The sequence below is a fragment of the Frankliniella occidentalis genome, unplaced genomic scaffold (genome assembly GCF_000697945.3).
Source record: "Frankliniella occidentalis isolate FOCC.00 unplaced genomic scaffold, Focc_3.1 Scaffold108, whole genome shotgun sequence".
Taxonomy (NCBI): Eukaryota; Metazoa; Arthropoda; class Insecta; order Thysanoptera; family Thripidae; genus Frankliniella; species Frankliniella occidentalis.
In genome coordinates, this window is record NW_026267237.1 from 364,351 (window position 1) to 385,052 (window position 20,702).

At 43.6% G+C, this 20,702-nt stretch overlaps 1 protein-coding gene across 4 annotated transcripts in view; it reads left to right on the plus strand.

The window, feature by feature from the left end:
* LOC113205437 (feline leukemia virus subgroup C receptor-related protein 1) overlaps window positions 1-17,949 on the plus strand; it is a 28,654-nt gene extending 10,705 nt beyond the window's left edge. The window contains exons 2-10 of one of the 4 annotated variants that reach the window (XM_052270058.1): window positions 863-890; window positions 989-1,069; window positions 4,865-5,089; window positions 7,094-7,235; window positions 9,493-9,716; window positions 13,632-13,732; window positions 16,661-16,771; window positions 16,841-16,946; window positions 17,632-17,949. In XM_052270058.1, coding sequence (XP_052126018.1) covers window positions 1,007-1,069; window positions 4,865-5,089; window positions 7,094-7,235; window positions 9,493-9,716; window positions 13,632-13,732; window positions 16,661-16,771; window positions 16,841-16,946; window positions 17,632-17,823 — 1,164 coding nt within the window. In that variant the 5' untranslated portion in view covers window positions 863-890; window positions 989-1,006 and the 3' untranslated portion in view covers window positions 17,824-17,949. Of the gene's footprint in view, window positions 1-862; window positions 1,070-4,864; window positions 5,090-7,093; window positions 7,236-9,492; window positions 9,717-13,631; window positions 13,733-16,660; window positions 16,772-16,840; window positions 16,947-17,631 lie in introns of all 4 variants that reach the window. The other 3 variants (XR_008011435.1, XM_026421069.2, XM_052270057.1) reach the window with 3 other exon arrangements.
* The last annotated feature ends 2,753 nt before the right edge of the window (window positions 17,950-20,702 follow it).

Consider the following 20,702-nt stretch of genomic DNA (forward strand, 5'->3'; position numbering starts at 1 on the left):
CTCTCAGCGAAGACGGGACTCTCAGCGTCCTCCGCGCGAGATTCCGCTAGTACCTGAGACGACCCCGGGCGCTCCAGAACAAACCCTCGTTACTCTATTGCAAATGCCCACAGATGCGAAATACCCTTCGGATTACGCGTCGTCAGCGAATTTCTCAGCGAATCCGTTTCTCCCGGGTGATTGAAGGCCTTTGTACTCGATCAGGGCCGTTTGGCAAAATGGGCTGTTTTCCGGGCCGAGCCGCAGCCGTCTGCGGCTGGACGCTATGGGCCGCTATGGGTCGCGCCCGCCCGGGCCGCGCAGCCGGCCCGACATGCGCGTAGATATGAGCTTCGTTCTCAAAAACCAGAAGTCGTATCAAAGTGTGGCAAAAACGAATGTAAAGTTAAAAGTCAGGCGGAAAAACGGCCCGCTTTATGTAGGTTGATAGCTCGTCTCCTAGCATGAGAAAATACGGGTTTAAAAGCTCTTGTGATTTCGGGAAACAGCCCAAAGGGATGGTGAACAGGATTTGCACCAACCTTTTCGTTGCCCAGGAGTGACACCAATGATATCCTAAGAAATTCAGACATCTAGCTAACGTCCTTCTTGGGGAACGGACAGACGGACACACGGACAGACACAGGGACGATGGCATAAGCCTGCTTATATAGCTTTTACAACGCAGAAGAGCGGGATGAAAACTGTTCCGCTACGACGCGCTAGGTTTCAGCGCCGCAGGCCCATTTATAGATGCGCCGGGCGCTGCGTAACAGTGTTTTGTGAGATATCGCGAAGCTCGTTACGCGAGAAGTGGCCTGGCGTATAAATTTATTGTAAGTTTACAACGGTCTTAACCTATTATTTTTTTTCTGATTTTCAGGTGTACACTCGGCGATGGCTCGTCTTGGGTTCGTTCTGTTTGCTATCGCTTATGAACGGAATGCAGTGGGTGCAGTACGCCATCATTTCAGACTCGGTTGCTAAGTTTTACGACGTCTCACCACAGGCGGTCGACTGGGCTTCCATGATTTACATGCTGACGTACATTCCGTTCATTCTTCCCGCCTCGTGGATGCTCGACAACAAGGTACGTGTCAGATACAACCGAGAACTAGCTCTCAAAAGTATTTCTTTTCGAAAGTAGTTTGGAGGTCAAAGGATATGCATTGATAAGAAAAATACGTTAACAATAATTGTTTACTGCAAAATTAACCTACGGTTAGGAAATTTGATGCGCCTTTGAGCGTGGTGTTTATGTGTATTTGAACAGTTAGTTTTATAATTTTTCGCGGGGGCTGAAGGCGTGCCAGGAGCGTACTTCTCGAGCGAGGTGTTCATTGTTCATTGTTGGGCTGTTACCTAGACGTGGCTCCAACATGCAACAGGCCGACATGGTCCAAAACAACCGGTTGCATTTTGGCCCGGGTGGCTGTCCCCTGAAGCTAGTGGTCTGAAATGGTTAAGGTGGTACGAGCGCTTCAGTCTAGTCAGCCTAGAGACTAAACTTGCAGCAACTTTCTAGACAATTTTAAATAAGTTTAAACCGTTGCTAAAATTGTATGTATTTAAATTAAGTTGATTCGCATCTTCTCCTGACACATTTGAGAAATATGTGTGCAAATTTAAAATAGTTTGACTTTGGACGAACGAGGCAGACGACGAGGCCGGCCCCTAACCTCTCTGTCCACATTCAACGTCATATAACAAAATACAGACCAATGTCGTTCATTTTCCTTCACTACAATGGCGCGATTATCGCAGCAGAATCGCATGAGTATGCACAGAATAAACGTCACGTGTCCAAAAGTTAAATACAATAAACATAAAATAACAACACGGGTAACGCCGTCAGTGGCCGTATGAAAAATTTCGAGGTTAACGTCGGCGCCATTTCGACTGTGAATAAAATATCAACTTATAACTCTAAATATCTTTTTAAGATGAACGGCAAGGTGGTGTTATCAATGTGTCATTGCATTCATAATTTAATAATGTATCTATTTCAACCAGTTTGCGGAAATACTCACATTTCTTTCTTAATTAATTTTCGAATTGCCCGTGACCAAGACACTCTCTCCCATAAGACTCCGGGTAAAATCGGAGGAATTTCAATCAACGAAATCTTTCTTATAGTATCGGTAACCCCAGAATAATTTGTAACCAGTCGGTGTGGAATTTTTCAAAGTACCGCCGGTTTTTGTTTCCCTTTTCAGACACATTTAATTTCACCACGCTCGTACTACCTTAAGGTATCATTGGTGTCAACCCTGGGCAAGGAAACAACAAAGCATTCCGGTAAAGCAGAAATGCTGAAGAATGCGGGGTAGAAGTAAACGGAAATTGCTATGCTTTAACATGGTGACTTCCGTTTTCTTGTTCCATGCACTCTTTTGCATTTCAGCTTTACCGGAACGCTTTATTGGTGCAAAGCCAGGCATGCACAGAGTCGCGCTCTCCATTTCTACCGGCTGGTGGCGGGCAGACCAGGACCTGCTAATAGACCACTCTGGTAAACGAGCGTGTTTGGGGCCACAACTTTGCAGCCACAACGCGCCTCCCAAAAATCAGCTTATACCGGACCGCCTGTAGGTATCCAGCCCGTAAGGAGGCCAGCCACAACGATGCCACGACCTCTCTTATAACCCCCAAGGAGTCCCGAGAGGTGTCCCGACGACCATACGTTCACGTCCCCCGGGTTGCCTACCGCACACGGGTCTAGCCTTAACTCGCCGCAACTTCTCCGTCACCAGAATACCGACATGTCTCTATGTGGATGGTCTGTGGCTGTACTGTACTAGAGTGGCCCCTGGGTTGCCTACTGCACAGGGGTCCAGCCACAACTCGCTGCAGTGTACAGCCGCAGACCACTCACATAGATACACGTCGGCATTTTGGCGATGGGGCAGTTGCGGTGAGTTGTGGTTGGCCCCTTGTGCGGCAGGCAACCCAGGAGGCGCGGTCGTAGGCACTAGAGTACAGTAGGCGCTCGTTATAGTTCCGCCTCGGGTTCAGAATTGGAGTGGGTGAGTGGGTTCACCAGAGGCGGAACTATAGCGAGCGTCTTCCCCCACTCCTTCTCTACCGCTCTCGCTCACACTGCTGGCCGGCTGGCAGCCCCGGGGGGAAGGTGGTCGTGGGGAGGAGGAAGAGAGGGGGGCCGCTTCTCGCTTGGAGTGGGGGAACCAGGCCTGGTGGGGAGGGAGCGCCGGCGGAACTATAGAGAGCAGAACTATAGCGAGCCCTCACTGTACAGCCACAGACCACCCTCTTACGGATCGTCCAGAAAGTACGTCCGTTTTTCTCGGATTCCTTCTACAAAATACGGGAGCTCGGCGCCTGCGAGTCTCGGGGTAGGCCACCCGGCAGTACACGCCTGCACAGCAGGCAGGATGTTTCCTACCCAACAGACGCAATGAGACCTGGCATAGGCTGAACTTGGGAGGTTCGAAACGGATCGTGGCTGGCCCCCTATACAGTACGCAACCCCGGGGCCACGGCCGTAGGCTATAGAGAGTACAGCCGCAGCCGCAGACCACCTACATAGATACATGTTGATATTTTGGCGTTGGGGCAATTGCAGGGAGTTGTGGCTGGACCCGTGTGCAGTAGGCAACCTGGGGGACGCGGTCGTATGGTCGTGGGGACACCTCTCGGGCCTCCTTGGGGGCCGCTGGGTCATAAGACAGGTCGTGGCATCACTGTCGCGCGTTTTGGCTGGCCTCCTTACGGCCTCGATACCTGTTGCCGGTCCAGTATAAGCTGATTTTCGGGGGGCGCGCTGTGGCCGCAAAGTTGTGGCCACAAACACGCTCGTCTCTGATCTGATAAGCCGCGATAGAGGAGTAAAGAAAAAGCAAAGGTTTCTTTAGCGGCTTATTGGGTTGTTTTGTTAATGATTTGCTGTCTTATAATATCACATGTTCTATAGAAATATTTTTTACGTGTACGAGTTGGAAAATGCTGTGCAAAAAGGTCCGATAAACGGCTTAAAGGAACCTTTGCTTCTTCTGACTCTTTTTCTATCGCGGCTTACCGGAATGGTATATCCGCTGCCATCGCAGCGGACCAGTGCTTAAGTGGGCATCCTAGTGTAGCAGGCCTAAAAATACGTGTTTTTTTTTTGCGATTAAAAAAAAAAAAGAAATGGAAGCAACAGAGGGAAAACTAGGTTTGCTACACAAAAGTACACATCTTTCTGTGTCCAAAACTGCTAAAAAGGTTGACCAACGCCTCACGCATACCGGAGAAACGGCCTGCGAAATGTCGTGGACGCGTGGCGTGCACGATAACTGCCGAACGAATTGTCCGATCGAGCTCAATTTTTTTCTGAGTGCTCTCAGATAGTGAAGCTATGGCATGAACCTCCAGTTTTGGCCTCGGTCAACTAGAACCTTGTCAAAAAAAATCGTAAAGTTGAAATTTTACCTAATGTTTTGAAACTAAAAGTTTAGTGTGATCAAAAAAATAGTAATAATCATTTGTTTTAAAAGTTGGAGGTTCATGCCATAGCGGCAAGTGTAAAGAACACGCAGACACCCGATTTGGCCCGATTGGACCATTTGGAGGGTAAATATCGTGCACGCCATGCGTCCACGACATTCGCGACGCGTGTTTTCTCGCAGGCCGTTTCTCCGGTATGCGTGAGGCGTTGGTCAACTTTTTAGCAGTTTTGGACAGAGAAAGATGTGTACTTTTATGTAGCAAACCTAGTTTTCCCTCTGTTGCTTCCATTTCTTTTTTAAAAAATCGCAAAAAAACACACGTATTTTTAGGCCTGCTACACTAGGATGCCCCCTTAAGGCCTGCGGACCTTTAACCAGCCTATTTTCTTTAAATGTAATCCACGTGTTTATGCCTCCTGAACTGTGTGTTGGCTTGTTAGGGTCTTCGCTGTACCGTACTTCTGGCCGGCGCGTTAAACTGCCTGGCCTCCTGGGTGAAAGCTGCTTCGGGGCAGAGGGACCTGTACGCCGTCACCATGGCTGGACAGACGCTGGCTGGCATCACACAGGCCTTCATACTGGCCGTGCCCTCGCGCCTGGCCGCCGTGTGGTTCGGTCCCGGAGAGGTTGCTACAGCTTGTGCTATCGGCGTGTTCGGCAACCAGGTACTGCTTTGTCACTCCAACTCCAGTCTGTGTCGAATTCGACGGAATTTCGCGTGCGCCTGGGCGGTAGGCAATCCACTTAAATAGACGTGTTGGGGTCCAAGAATCTTGGCAGGTACAAAGGCAAGTAACTTCAGAACTAGCTCTCGGCTTAGGATCGCTCAGGGCCTAAAGACAGACAAAATTGCACTTTTCTAGATATCGATTAAAGTAAACACGCGATAAAATCTGAACCGTAGCATGTACAGTCCGCATAGACACATATTGTTTCTCGTCACAAAAAGACGAATAAGGTGATGCGTCTCGTTGAAATCGGCGCGAAACTTCGTGTTGAAATACCACGCGCACTGTCCTCAGGACCCTGTCTAAACTTCAGGGGCTTTGAGCTGATGTTTGAAGTGATCTCACAGCCAAAGGAAAAAACATGTAAGCTTTTATTTTTTATCTACTACTCGATTTTGACCGGAGTTGCAATCTCTGCAAATTTTGAGATTTTTCTGGGCTACCCTACCTTCCACCCTAGCTTTACGTCATGAATAGGCATATTAACCTAAAACTGGAGATTTCTCTTAAGTTATGTTTTTCTCCCTTGCTCTAAAGGTAAATCAGTAGGATGAAATCCCTAGATTTTACTTTTAAAAATCTTGTTAAATGACCCCGGTTGACTGGTATGTGCTACTATTTTTGGTTAGTAATACCTATGACAGGGTAGAATTAGCGTATTTTTTTAACAGACGGAGTTGCCGCCGGAGCGAAGCGGAACTTCGTTTGGCGAAAGGGCGGGCCTGCTTGTTATTTTTACAGTCTAACTGTTACAGTCTGGACTGTAGTTCAGAATACAGTCCGGCCTGTATTTTAATTTACGGTCCAGACTGTAACATAAAAACCGCAAGAGGCCGTTATAGAAGACAAAATCTACAAAATTTCCACCCACTAGGTCTAAGATTACAGTCCGACTAAACTTTAATTTTACAGTCCAGATTGTAACAGGTCAGACTGTACATTTGAATACAGTCTGACCGTATTCTGCAATACAGTGCAGACTGTTACAGGCGGTGACAGATCGGACTGTAATATTAAAAACAGTCTGACTGTAAAATTAAATACTGTCAGGCCAATATAACTAGCGAGAATCGGACCGATTCGAAGGCTTCGCCAATTTGGTGTAAACAATCGACAATGGACAATTTTTGAATATTCAGTATACCGAAAAGTTTTAAACTATGTAGTATGGAGGTACATGTTACGTGTGGGACGTGTGTGAATAGGAACATAACTAGTACAGACAAATTATAAACAGCCATGCCCAAGAAAACATTACAAATAAGTAAAATAAAAATGAAGCAAACCTAAACTAATAACAAAACCTAACTCAATACAGGAAATCAGAAATCTATGTTATTACAGATTTTTAAATAACATGAAGCAAACCTAAACTAACAAAACCTAACTCAATACAGGAAATCAGTAATCACGTTAATGTTCAGATTTTGGCGATCACAATTCAAAAATCTTGCGACTGTAGTTGTCACAGTTCATTTCATTGAACACCTGACTAATTTAAATTGCGGCAAATTTGCCGCTGGATGAGAGACATTAACCAACATTACAGCAGCAAAACGAAAGTTCTTGTTCAGAGAATGCAAGAGCAAAAGTCGCTCAGGTTATACAATAATATAACAGAATTAAATTAAAATAACGTTTTATGACATCATTCCTACAATTTAACCCTGATATATGACTAATTACACAGTACTTAAAAGTTTGTCAGGTTGGCAGCATTTACATACGTTTGCCTGGGAGTTCGGTCTGGTCCGGCCCAAGAGTGAAAGCATAGGCTTCTAAATTGATTCGATTTGATTCGATTAGAAGCGAAGCCAAAAATTGATTGGCCGTCCTGTACGAATTACTGTAGGTTTTTTTAACAGTAGTTGATTAAAATAGGCCAGTTCCGATGGGGGGGAGGATGCTAACTCGTTATTTGCATGTCTAAACCAAATAAAGGTGGGTAACGCAGTCGGCTTTCTGGTTCCTCCACTTATCGTGAGTGGGTACGAGACAATGGACGACCTTGGCTTCCAGCTGCGCACTGTGTTCTATGGAGTTGCCGGCGTTTCTACGTTTTCTCTTCTACTACTTCTGGCCGGTAAGCGATTTTTCCTTCTTCAATGGGGTATTTTAGTGAATCACGGTGTCGCAAGAAAGGAATGAAATAGAATAACAAACAAGAAGCCAGCAGCGGAATGCGAGCCGTTCAGTAGAAAAGATATTGTCATAAAGTTTTACAGCTAATTTTGCAGCTTTTCGTAGCGTTGCGGATGAATGGAATCAGTGTATTACGTACATAACACACGACCCCATATTTCCAAACATTTAAGCATAGTGTGAATGAGCTAAAAGATGCGTCCCTTTTCTGCCAGATCAACAGAAGAACAGAAAGTCCGGGTGGGAAACATACAGTCAGTTGCCCATATTTCGGACATGAGCCCTAATTTCGGACAAATTTGAGCCTTAGGCTTTAGGCGACCGTAAATCCGATAGTTTTTCACCAATTTCAACTTCTGGGGCGTCAAATGAAAGGTGAAACGGTCCTCCTTTACATACGACTGGTGCTGTCCCAATTTGACGTCTCCTTATTGAGCGCTACGCGTTTTAAACTAAAAACCGCGTGTGAAATGTGTGCGACAAAATTCTTTGTTCATCTTCAGCTGGTCAGCACGGAGGAGCCGTGCAAGATATGAGTCTAGTTTTTGAATATAGTATATAAGCACTATTTCTGAGCCTACGAGTTCAAAGATGAGCGTCCTAGCTAAAAAAATTGACTTTAAAAAAAATCAAAAACCACAGGTCGCAAAATGAATTTTTATCGAATATTTTTTTGATCGTTACTAAAGGGTAAACTCGTGAAAGTAGATCCCTACCCTTTTTGCTCTATCTTGTACCGTTTGGGTGATAGAGATCATTTCTTGACGAAAATACGGTCAAAATGACCAAATGGTCTATGAAATCGTAAAAAAGGCTTCATACCAAAAAATTGTGAAGGGAGTTGTTAACCACACATTTAGCGTCAAACTACACCATCCTTTGGGGTCTAGGTGCCATAGATTATCCACTATCACTAAAACGTTGATATTTACATAACAATCTGTCAAAATCAGAACTTTTAATGAATATCTTTATCGAATATCAGAAGTTATTTCCCTAATTTTAGAGTCATAAGTCCCCCACAAATGCTGTTAGCACGGCAAATTTGGGGGCCGAAAGGCCCCATTTCCGTAAACACTCCTTTTAACTTGTCTCGGGTGTCGGCGCCGCAGGCCTAGCTATATGTGCGCCAGGCGCGTCGCAGCGTAACAGTGTTTCGTGAGTTATCGCGAAGCCTGTTACGCGAGACGTGGTCTGGCGTACATATGGCTAGTCAATAGACTATTCCGGCGGGAGCGCGGAGAAGACTATGAAAGAACAAAAGGGCCCGTGATTCACCGAGCGGGCCAATAGCGATCCCTTTTGTTCTTCCGTGGAGTCTTCTCCGCGCTCCCGACGGAATAGTCTATTGAAAACTCGTGAATTTTGAGAAAATTCCATTTGAAACAATAAAATTAGTTGATAAAAGCTGTTGTTGTATCAGCAGCTAATATAGAAAGGAAGGGGAAGCTGTTTTCTCTCTTTCTAGCTGTCTCCAGAGCTCAATCCTAGCCTTTGGAACACACTGCCCCACTGTCGTTACACACTGCCCCAAGCCGGGGCACTGTGTAACAAATGCGGGCTTTTGTTCAACAAGCTGTGGGTCATACGGGAATGCGCCTAGTAATACATCCGAGAAACTTTCATGTTTAGTGAAGGTCCAATCCAATCTATTCTTTTGCGCCCGATTTACCCAATTTTTTTTCATGGTTGGACTTTTATATCCAAATTCCAAAATCCGTTATTCACTGCCCCACCCTCCCTTACACTTCATCGATATTGTTGGGTTTTGAGGCGGGTTCGATCGACGGTGTTCCTCACATGCCCCTTCTCCCCCTTCTTGCTAACTGTACAGGGTAAAACTAGCTAACACTGGAAAAAAGAAGATAGGACTTTGTCCCTAAATTTTAATGACCTTAGAAAAGCACCAGAATATCCAAAGGCAGGCACTAAAATTCAGCACCGTTGGGGCAGTTTGGTGCCTTTCCAGGGGTGTGAATCTTTTCCTGCCTCTGTAAAGGAACGAGAGTCATTAACACCCCGAGAAGGATATTGATTCCTATATTGGTTTTTCCCGGTGAAGACCTTCAGTCCTTCCACTGACCTCGCAGTACCTGGCGCAGTGTATCAAAACGAATATATCACGTTATCAGGACGTCATTGCTTAAGCAGAGACGGACGTTTAGCAGTTTTGAGTGAATTGTGGCATACATACTCAGTGTTCCAGGACGCTCCACTGGTACCGCCAAGCATAGCCCAGGCGCGTGTCTTATCGTCTCGCACGGATCGCTCGTCAAATTGGGAACTCCTCCAGTCAATGCGACGAATGATGCGAACGCCAGGATTCGGACTTTTGGTTATCTCGTACGGCATTAGCGTTGGCGTTTATTACGCCATCAGTACCCTTCTAAACGCTCTCATTAAGAGCGTGTTCAAGGCAGAGGCAAGTATTACTGGCTAGAACATCAGTTGACCACTGTTAAAAATTTCCACGGAATTTTGAACGGAATTGTCAAGAAATTTTTTTCACGGAATGTACAATAATTTTTCCGTATTTTCTACGGAAACCATACGGAAAAACCGTATTCTTAAGTTACGGATAACCGTAAGCTTTTTCGTAAAATTTTGACTTATTGACTGGGAAAAATGATAAATTGCACTGCAAGTCGAAGAATTGCATTTTGAGAGATACGAGAGCGTAAAGTTATGGTTTTGCGAAAGAGGCAATAACATAAATCTCTATGGACAGCTCAATTGTTTAAACTATTTGTTTCAAAAATTATTTAATATTTAATTTGACGGGGAAAATGTACGGGACGCACGGTTATTTGAAATACGGACAAGTCCGTATCTTTAAATTACAGTCATCGTCATCCCGTTACGGTTTGGTACCGTATTTGGAATTTACGGTGGGTTCCGTAAGAATTCCGTAATTAGCCTATGGAATTTTTAACAGTGACTTGCAGACTTATTTTGCATAACTAAAAAATGTAAGTCAATGCCATTGCACACGGTTAAAAGATTTAGTATATTCAAGGGTTGGGAAATTTCAATTTTCAAAGTTGCGGAAAGTTTCCGAAAAAGTGGAAACAAACTGAAAGTTTCCGGAAATTTTGAAAATTTTTGATATATTTTGAAATTTTGGGGTATAGTATGAAGGAATGTTACAAAACCTAGTATTGCAAGGATAGAAATCGTAAAATTGCCGTCTTTTAGGGGGCAACATAGTTCTATTGCGCTCTTTACAGTGACAGTGACTTGAATTCATGATCTCAAACATTGATCTGAAGTACATTGTTCATCGATTGTAAAACACCCTCTCAAGTACTCGCGCGACAAATTCGAGCACTTGAATTCAGGTGTTGAACTGTAGGTTACAGCTCAAATCCTGCTGTGCAATTTTGCAATTAAATTTTGCAATTAAATTTTGCAATTAAATGTTGCAATTAAATTTTGCAATTAAATTTTGCAAGTAAATTTTGAAATTAAATTTTGCAATTAAATTTTGCAATTAAATTCTTCATAATTGCGAAGCATAAGCTACACCAGAACTGTAGCTGTGTACAAATGTAACACTTAAATTGCTGCGGCCCGATCGAGTAAATTTAATTGAATAAAGGTGACATCATCATATTCCAAAAGACGCTTTGTCAGGAAGACCAGTGAAACAGTATCAGTTGCCTTAGGCAACTTATTGCTGTGTTTAAAATGCGTGTATACGTGTGACACGACAAGTATGAAGAGGTTTAGATGCTGCTTTTTGACACCAGGTTCAAAGCAGCACAACATATAGCAATAACACTTCACATGACTACCGAAAACGGTTTTTAACAGAGTGTGTTCTATGTGCTTATGTCACAATACCTTTACTTTCAAAATTTCCGAGGCTGGGAAATTTTACGTTTTTCCTAGAAACTTTGCACAGCTTCCAACCCACGTATATTTGCTGTGAAAGACGCCAACCGAATATGGTTGGTGTCTTTTAACGCCAAATTATTGGCGTCCTCCAAAGAAGGATAACTATTGGTGTCTTTGAACGCCAACTATTGGGGTCCTTGAACGCCAACTATTGGTGTCTTCGAACGCCAACTATTGGGGTCTTTGAACGCCAAATATTGGTGTCTTTGAACGCCAAAGTTTGGCTTTGTCCGGGCATTTGGCGTATTTTAAAGCCAATATTTGGCATTCGTCAGCGCACGCCAATATTTTTGCTTTAAAAGACAACAGCAACACTGTAGACTGGTGGGCATCTTTTAACGCCAAAATATTAGCGTCCTCCAAAGAACGCCAAATATTGGTGTTCTTCTACCGGGTGGAAGATAGAACTGACCCGAGACCGCAGTAAACTGACTCATCCGACCGGGGACTGATCTTAGCTGACGTGCATGACCTACGACTGAACGAGCTGAAAATAGGCAAACTTGGAGCGCCTCGAGCCGACTTGGAGCTGACAGCGAATCAGTTTACATCAGCAAACTATCAGTTCACCCGACGCTAACTAAACAAACCTGAGATAGAACTGAATCAGCCAAAGACCAGTAATACTCAGTTTGACTCAGTCCCCTTAATCTACTGCGGGAAGCTGTACAGTTACTGAGTCACGCTCAGTTTTTCCAATCAGTTGGCGTCAGTCGCAGTTCAGCTTCTGCTCTGACTGCCTTTGGCTGGAGGTCAGCTGAGTGGCTCAGTAGACACGACTCAGCAAACAGCAGTTCGATTCAGGACAGATGATCACTGCCGTTACCTGATCGTGGACTGAACCGCTATCAGCTCCCCGAATCAGGTGTTAGTCAGTTCTACTCAGTAGCAAAAATGTACTGCGGAAAGCTGTACCGTTGCTGAGTCACGCTGAGTTTCTAAACTCAGCCAGCGTCAGGTCCGCTCAGTACTACATCAGTTACCCGATCAGTTACTATCAGTAACCTCAAGAGATGGTCAGCGCGACGCAGCTGACGTTCAGTCATATTTCACTTACTAGTTCAGTTACTCTCAGTTTTGTCAGGATTTCTACACGTGAGCGTAAAGACGTCAGTCCCAGGTTGGCTTCGAGTTTGGTAAAGTCAGTTAACAGTCAGTTTGATCAGCTTCGGAACAGCTTAAAGTAGTTTAGTTTCATTTAACGTCAGCTCCACGCAGCTGTACATCAGTAAATTATTAGTTAAGGGGGCAGTAGCACTCCGAGGCGGATTTTAACAAATTTGAGGAGAGTTAATCATCTAAAATCCGTAGTTTTCATCGGAAAATTTTTATCCCAGGAAATTTTTTAAGATAGCTTGCGCGCACCATTTAAGCTACAGTACTTGACAGATCGTGATCCCGTATAGTTTTTCTTTGTTAGTACATAAGACTCAGTGGAATGAACTAGGATACAAATTTTCCGATGAAAACTGCGAATTTTAGAACAACAACTACCTTAAATTTGTTCAAATCCGTCTCGAAGTGCTACTGCCCCCTTAACAGCATCCTCGGATCAGCTCATTTTTTAACACGGCCTTCTGAGAACGCCAACTATTGGTGTCTTTAAACGTCCAAATTTGGCGTCCTTGGACGCGAGGGGAAATAGGCTTGAACTTCGGTGAACTGCGAGAACTTCGGTGAACTTCGGTGACTTTCGCGGAACTTCAACCGAAGTTCTCGCACTTCGGCCTGGTCAAGGGATATAAAAGCAAAATTGTTCATCTGTAATCTTTGTAATTCGGGCCGTAGATACCTGCTTTGAGTAAGCTCGAGATTCGCTTACAGTAAGCACACAAAATTGCTAAGTGCAGACGTAAATATGTACTAAAATATTTTGAACTTCCGTGAACTTCGAAGATTTATTTTGAACTTCGGGGAACTTCGACACTTATTTTGAACTTTGGGGAACTTCGACATTTATTTTGAACTTTGGGAAACTTCGACATTCATTTTGAACTTCGCGGAACTTCGACGCTTATTTTGGAATTCGATGAACTCCGTTAATTTCGATCGATTTCGGTGAACTTCGGAGAATTTCAGTGATCTTCGATAAAATTTTACAAAGCGAACTTTAGTGAACTTCGGCCGAAGTTCATGAACTTCGACTTCGGGTGTACAAATTTTTGAAGCCTATTTCCCCTTGTTTGGAAGCTAATATTTGGCGTTCGTCAGAGGACGCCAATATTTTGGCGTCAAAAGACGCCAACCATTTTACAGTAGAAATTTACAGTTAATATGAAAGCTGTTGTTGCAAATAGGTTTACGTGTGCCAAGGCTACGTCACATCCGTGGTCGGGTAAGCCCACCTGCTTAAGGCGTAAGGCGCCGATCTGGCGGGCGGGAACTCGCCTAGTATCCCAGATACTCACTGCTCTAACCCTAGTACGATTACCGTTTGCAGAACAGTACGGATGCAGGTAACATTGGCCTCCTGATCGTAGTTGCTGGCCTTCTGGGCTCTTTGCTCTGCGGACTTCTACTGGACGTCACGCGGAAGTATAAGTAAGATTATCTCCCTCGACGTTTTCGGGGCAATGTAAGTCTAGGTGTACGCTCGCTCAGCCATGCAAGTGAAAACGTAACAACATGTCTCTTAGCCTTCAATTATTATTATATTGGTATCATTCGAAAGAGGCGGAAATTCACTTTCGAATGATACGAATATTACGTTTTCGCTGAAAAAGCGACTTAAGCGGTTATTCGGAGCGCCAAGCTAGGTAAGCGGTTGTCCGCAGGCGGGAAGTGAGATGAGAGTTTGTCCGCAGCTACCGTGGCGGTGAGCGGTTTTACATAGGGGGTATCGAGATTTTACAGAAAAAGTCTAGGTATACTGGTTGCCAAGTGAAAGTCTGGTAAAATTACCACTGCTTGTAAAGTTACAGAACACTTGTAAAATTAACTGCACAAAATTTCGGTAAAACTGATACCAAATATTTCTGTGAAAATGTTTACGGATGTTTCCTGTAATTTCTTACCCACATTTTTCTGAGGTAAAATATGCAACAAAAAATTGTTTTCAGCGGCGGTTTTATTTTGTTTTTTTTTATTTCATATAGTCAACCGGTGACAGATTCCTTTGGAAAAACTGGTTGAACCGCTCGAACTCTTGGTGGAATCGAACCCCCGACCTTCTGGTCGTGAGCCCGATGCCTTGTCCATTGCGCTACGGCGCGCTCTGTGCACGTAGTCCGTCTGTACTCCATCTCATGCTTTCTACTGTCCACGCGACTTTTCCTCCAGTAAGCTGCGCTCTCTTCTAATGTTGGTTCGTTGATATCCACAAAATAGTTATTTTTTCCGCTGTTCGCTGTTTGAATGCACTTTGGACAAATTTTGTGGCCAATTTGAACCGTATTTATTATGTGTTCGAAAATATACAGAAAGTATCTGAAAAACTACATTACAGAGCATCTGTAATTTTACTAATACCTGTAAAATTACGAGAGTGTGTTGGGAGTTTTACAGACGCTTGTTAATTTACAGTAGTTTTCGCAAAAACGATCGAAAATCTGTAATTTTACAGGTACTTGTAATTTTACAATAGAATTTCGGTAAAACTAACATCTTCTGTAAAATCACGCACCACCATGTCTGTAATGGATTACACGAATTATCCGTAAAAACACTATTATTTTTTACAGAGTAAGCGGGAATCTAGTTTAACTGGTACAAATAAGTCGAAATACGCGTTTACTACCCAATAAAAAAACGTTAGGACTAAATAGAAGCGGACGCACAGTAAAAAAAAAATGAAACTTTTCAAGAGTATACATGTATTGTAACTTTACAAGAGTAAACATGTAATCTGGTACAGAAATATTATGGTAATTTTACAGAGTATGGTAAATTTACTACATGTTTTCTGTAAATTTACAAGTTTTGTAATTTTACTGAAAAGTATATTAGTAAAATTATCGAAACCCTGTAATTTCCCCCATGATGTGTGGTTATTTTACAAATGGCTGTAATAGTACGACATTTCTTCTGAAATATTACAGAAGACATGGAGAACCACTAGGCCTGTACGATTCACTTCCAGTAAATTTCTGTAAAAACGCTGTATCGATCTGTATAACAGAAAGCAATGCTTTCTCAGAACCCAGCATACGGTTGCGCGTTAGCACGTGCTGTTTGAAAGATTTTTTATACCAACATTTACAGATCAACACAGTAAATTCTAGACCTGTGCATTCGATTATTAGGCTCGGGTTTGAGTAAAAAGCAAGGAGAGGACTCCGGTAGTGCCTAGAAACTGACCCGACACTTACACGAGCCCTGTCGGTGGCGGCGTGAGAGGAAGTTATTAGTCAGTTAAAACTACACTCATCTTAGTGTGTTCTTCAAACAATTGAAATGGGTAATACCAACGGGAATTTGAAATTAATGCTTTGAGGGCCGTGGCGTGACGCGTGATATGCCGTGTACCTGCCGGGTCTCAAAATCCCCAAGCCAGACTCGCTGTTGGCCGGTCGGGTCGGCTACGGTCACCCGTCACCCGGCTGTCGAGTCACACGGGGACAGTCGAGCATCCCTCCCTTCAAGCCCCAGTGGTCTAGTGGTTAGCGTGCTGGGTTAGCAACACAGTCGTCCGAGGTTCAACTCCCGCCCCGCCGGGTCAAGGTAATGGGTTATTCGCTTTAATGCTTACTTTGTTGCTTGTATAACACGGTGAGGTAGGTAGGTAAGGAAAGGAGGCAAAGGGCAAAGACCTCCGGAAACTCAGAGACGAACGAAATATCTTTTTCTTTTCTCGAATTACCACACTTTTCATGTATTATCATAAAACTTTTACAGAGCGGACCTGTAAATTTACCAGTATATCATGGGAAAATGATAACCATATAATAACCGGAATCTGTGTTACTACTGTTCTTTAATTTTACAGACTATAGTAATTTTACAAGACAATGTATTAGCACTAAGTACGCTTAGACTTTTTTTGTGAATCCCTCCAAAAATATTTAACTGTGCGGTAATCACTGGGAATAAATTATTTTGGGAATCATGTGTTCACAACAAAAGGGAGTTATTGCCCTCTCGGAAGTTATTATAGAAAGGAAGACGGTGCTGTATTCTCCTTTTCTAGCTGTCTCCAGAACTCAATCCTTCCCTTTGTTACACATTGCCCCACTGTCGTTAGACACTGCCTCGGGGCGGGGCAGTCTGTAACAAATGCAGACCTTTGTTGATCAAGCTCTAGGTCATACATGATTGGGCCGAGTATTACATCCGAGCAACTTTTAGGATTGGTAAAGTCCCAATCTATTATTCTGCGTCCGATTTACTCTAGATTTTTACATAGATTGACATTTACAGCCGTTACACACTGCCCTACCCTCCCTTAAATTTTACGTTTTTGGATGTCATCAAATTTCATGACTGTAAACCGACCATGACCTGTTCCTGATGTTTTTCCCCTTTTGATTGCAGAGAAGTGACACTTAGTATTTATCTGCTCTCATTTGGCGGGATGATTGCGTTTGCGGCATCCTTTTACTCGTCTTCAATATGGATGCTCTACATTTCGGGCTCTTTCCTTGGGTAAAACATTGCAGGTGGTGCATCAGAAAGAAAAGAGCTGGTTAAAGTGCTATCTAATTTTCCATAAAGGTTTTTTCTTACAGGATATCTTCCTTTAGGATTTGAACTGGCTGCAGAGCTCACCTACCCAGAGCCCGAAGGCACTTCAGCCGGACTTCTTAACGTGTCTGCTCAGGTAATGTAAACGCTTCCCACTGCATTACAGGAAATGTCTTGAAATCGAGGAAGCAAATCAAAGAAATAATGAAATGCAAAAACTTATTTTGAGAATACAATTTTTTGGGTAGATTGTGTTTCGAAGAACAACGCCAAAGATTTTATTTTTAAGGAGTGCAACAACAATGAGACCTGTCGAAATCGTTTTAAGAAGCAATATGGTACATGGTAAAATCGACTCCTGATTTTGAGGGGAAAGGAAACACTTTGAGGAAGTCTCATATTTGAGGACACACTCCTTGTATTTGAAGGGAGACTCCTCAAAAAATGTAGGAATTTCCCTCATAGGCCGGCCATAAGTGAACGAGAAGTCTATAAAATCTTTTTTGGGTTCATAAACCCAGAAACATCCCTTGTGAAATTATAGGTTGGGTTCCTATTTCATTTCACTAACAGTTCCGAAATTCACAATCAATGTTGTATTCTTAAGTTTGGTGCAGTTTGTAAACTTCCGGTTTAACATGTTCTGTTTCAACAAACAAGTTCGTAGAACAAAATTAACTAAGAATTAGCAGCTGATTTACAACAAAATCCTTGTGATACGGTTGAAACCTGGGCCTGAGCTTGTATTAGTGTTCGCGAAGAAAATAATCTAATATGTGAATGAACCTTGTATCTTTTTACCCACGCTGTCTGTTTTCTAGGTGTTCGGATTAATCTTTTCTGAGCTGTGTGGCCTGCCACTTGAGGTTGACAACGCAACGGGTGCTCACCTGTGGGTTAATGCCTCTCTTTGTGCTGCCCTTTGCCTTGGGTCCGTCCTCACAGCTCTCGTGCCGGGCACACTGCGAAGGCAGGCCGCCCAGAGTTCCTGCATGCCCCCCGAGAGCAGGTGAAGCTCTCTTCATCGTATTATTTGTGTTTCGCAATGGTATTTTTTTCTGGACCTGATTTGATCAGGATATAATGTACAGCTACAAAAAGACTAGCTACTATGATGACAGTAAAAGAATACTTTTTGACTTCTGTTTGGTTAGTTTGGTTCCTGATATTAAATCAAAAACTAGGTTTTGACCAGAATTTGCGCCAATCAGCTACTTGCACTAATAGCTATAGAAAAGAGGCAAGCAAACCCGCCCTTCTACCAAACGTAGTTGCCAGCTCCACTTCGCTGCGCCAGCGACTCCGTTCGAAAGGGGCCGGGCCGAAAACGTTTCATTCTGTTTGTCTTTGTACATTAGTGAGGTCTTACGTCTGGCCTAGCTGTGGTCACATAAAGTATTAATGTCGCCCCTCTGTGCACAATTACGACGAGAACTTGAAATTTTTGTAGTTGTCTGCATTGTTCATGAAGCATTGAAGCCCAAAACCTGTACAAAACGTGAAAAGCTCTGAGCAAATTAGAACAAAAATCGTCCGCTCGAAATGGTAGAACGTGTCAGTTATTTCATCAAAATTTTGCGGCCATATGGCCTGGATAAGCAGAACAGCCACCTCCATGCGAAAATACGGCAAAAGTGTAACTAATGAGCAAAATAAAGTCTTATTTCCGACAATTCTTAAATTAAATTACTTTGAGGGCAAAGTTATTTACCGTAATTTACTAGTTTTTTAATCAAAATTTTTCGAAATTTACTATTGCTCTCGAAGCCTACCTCAGACCCACTCAGGGGTGGTTGCCAGGATTTGCATCAACCGTTTCGTTGTCCAAAAGTGACAACAATAATACCCTGAAAATTTCACACCTGTAGCTCACGTCCTTCTTGAGGAACGGACAGACAGACATACTGACAGACACAAGGGCGATGGCATAAGCCCGCTTTATATAGCTTTTAAGCAAAAGAGCGGGCTAAAGAGGGGTACGATTCCCCTAGGAATATCTAACCGGGTGGTAAAATTTTCCTAGCGTCAATTTACTTCCCTCGTCCGGTGGAGGTATGATTCCCCTAGAAATTTCTTACCGGGGATAAAATACTCCTAGCGTCAATTTACCCCCCTCGTCCGGTGGGGGTATGATTCCCCTAGGGATTTCTTACCGGGGGGTAAAATAACCCTAGGGATAATTTCCCCCCCTAGTCTGAAGTATGATTCCCCTAGGGAATTTTTACCGTGGGGTTAACTAATCCTAGGAATAATTTACCCCCCTCTGCTGGGAGGGGGCAACGGCACTCTAGTAATTTCTTACCGGGGGTATACAGTTCCTTGGGTAATGTTGAACAACTCAGGGGGGAACATAAACACTGGTGCACAGTTACCCCCGGTAAAATTTCCCTAGGGAAATATTACCCCCCCCCCCCTTGGAGGGGGTATACTACCCCTAGGCTAGGGTTTTTTTACCGGAGGTGAGTGCACTCTAGTGTAGCTGTACCCCCGGTACCATGCCCCAAGGGATCCTGTACCGGGGGTAAGGGGGTAAAGATGCGCGCTGACAGATCTCGAGTCGGTGGCGTAGGTACATGCGTCGATGTTCACGCGTCGTGACCCGATTGGCTCGCACATCCGCCTTTGTTGCGGGCCGCGATCCCACGGTTGTCTTGACACGTCCCGTTGTGTTTCAAACCAAGGTAGATGTACGCCCACGTCTCGCGTGACAGGCTTCACGATATCTCACGAAACACTGTAACACTGTGACGCGCCCGGCATACATCTACCTTGGCTTGCGGCGCTGACACCCAAGTCGGGTACTGGAAAAATGTACGTGAATATACGGGCCTATGGCATGTCAACGGCCCGTCACCTCGACTAAGCATGCATGGTTGTACATCGGTTTTTTCGTACAGCGTTTTTGCTTATTTACGTCAAAATTACCCTCTAGAGCCTCATTGGTTCGAGCTAGAGTAAAACGGACAAAATTTTCGTCTAGAGGGCTCTACTTTGATGAGTTACCCCCTATATAACGATAAAAAGATTATTCTAACAAAACGTAATTTTTTGGACCTGTTGTTTTTGATTTTTGTTTTATCCAATTTTTGAGCTGGAATGCTAATCTTTGAACTCGATCTGTGTTTTTAGCCCGCCCTTCTGCTTTGTAAAAGCTATTCAGCGGGCTTATGCAAACGACCTCGTGTGTGTCTGTCTGTCTGTCTGTGTGTCTGTGTGTCTGTCTGTCTGTTCCACTAGAAGGAGATGTGCTAGAGACTTGACATTTTCAGGGTATCTTAATGTCCACTCCTAGAGAACGAAACGCCTACGGCAAATCCTGGCAACCATCCCTAAAGGGCTAAAAGGGGGTATCAAAAAAAAAAATAAGGTAGGTCAAAAAGTCAGAAAAACATATTTTTCTTATAATCTCCTAAGGGGTAACTCGTCAAAGTAGAGCCCTCTGGGCAAAAATTTTGTCCGTTTTGCTCTATCTTCTACCGTTTGGGCGCTAGAGGGAGTTTCTCTCACAAAAGTGGCCCAAAAATAAATTTATTAATTTCTGAAAATATTGGATGGTCTCCTAAGGGGTAACTTGTCAAAGTAGAGCCCTTCGAGCGAAAATGTCGTCCGTTTGGCTCTTTCTCTAACCGTTTTGGCGCTAGAGGGTCTTTTTTGATGAAAATAAGCTTAAAATTCCTGTAGTGAACAATAAGTTGTAGAAGAAGGCCCAAAACCGCACAAGAGGAAAGAAACTCCCTCCCCCCAACCCAAAAAAAAAATTCTAACGCTAACGCGTTAATCGGCCCCTGAAATTTTAACGAACAATCGTATGCATACGAAGAAATAATCATTTAATTAATCACTTCAATAGATTCAGCTCTTCGTTCTGAAGTCACCACAATAACAAAACCAA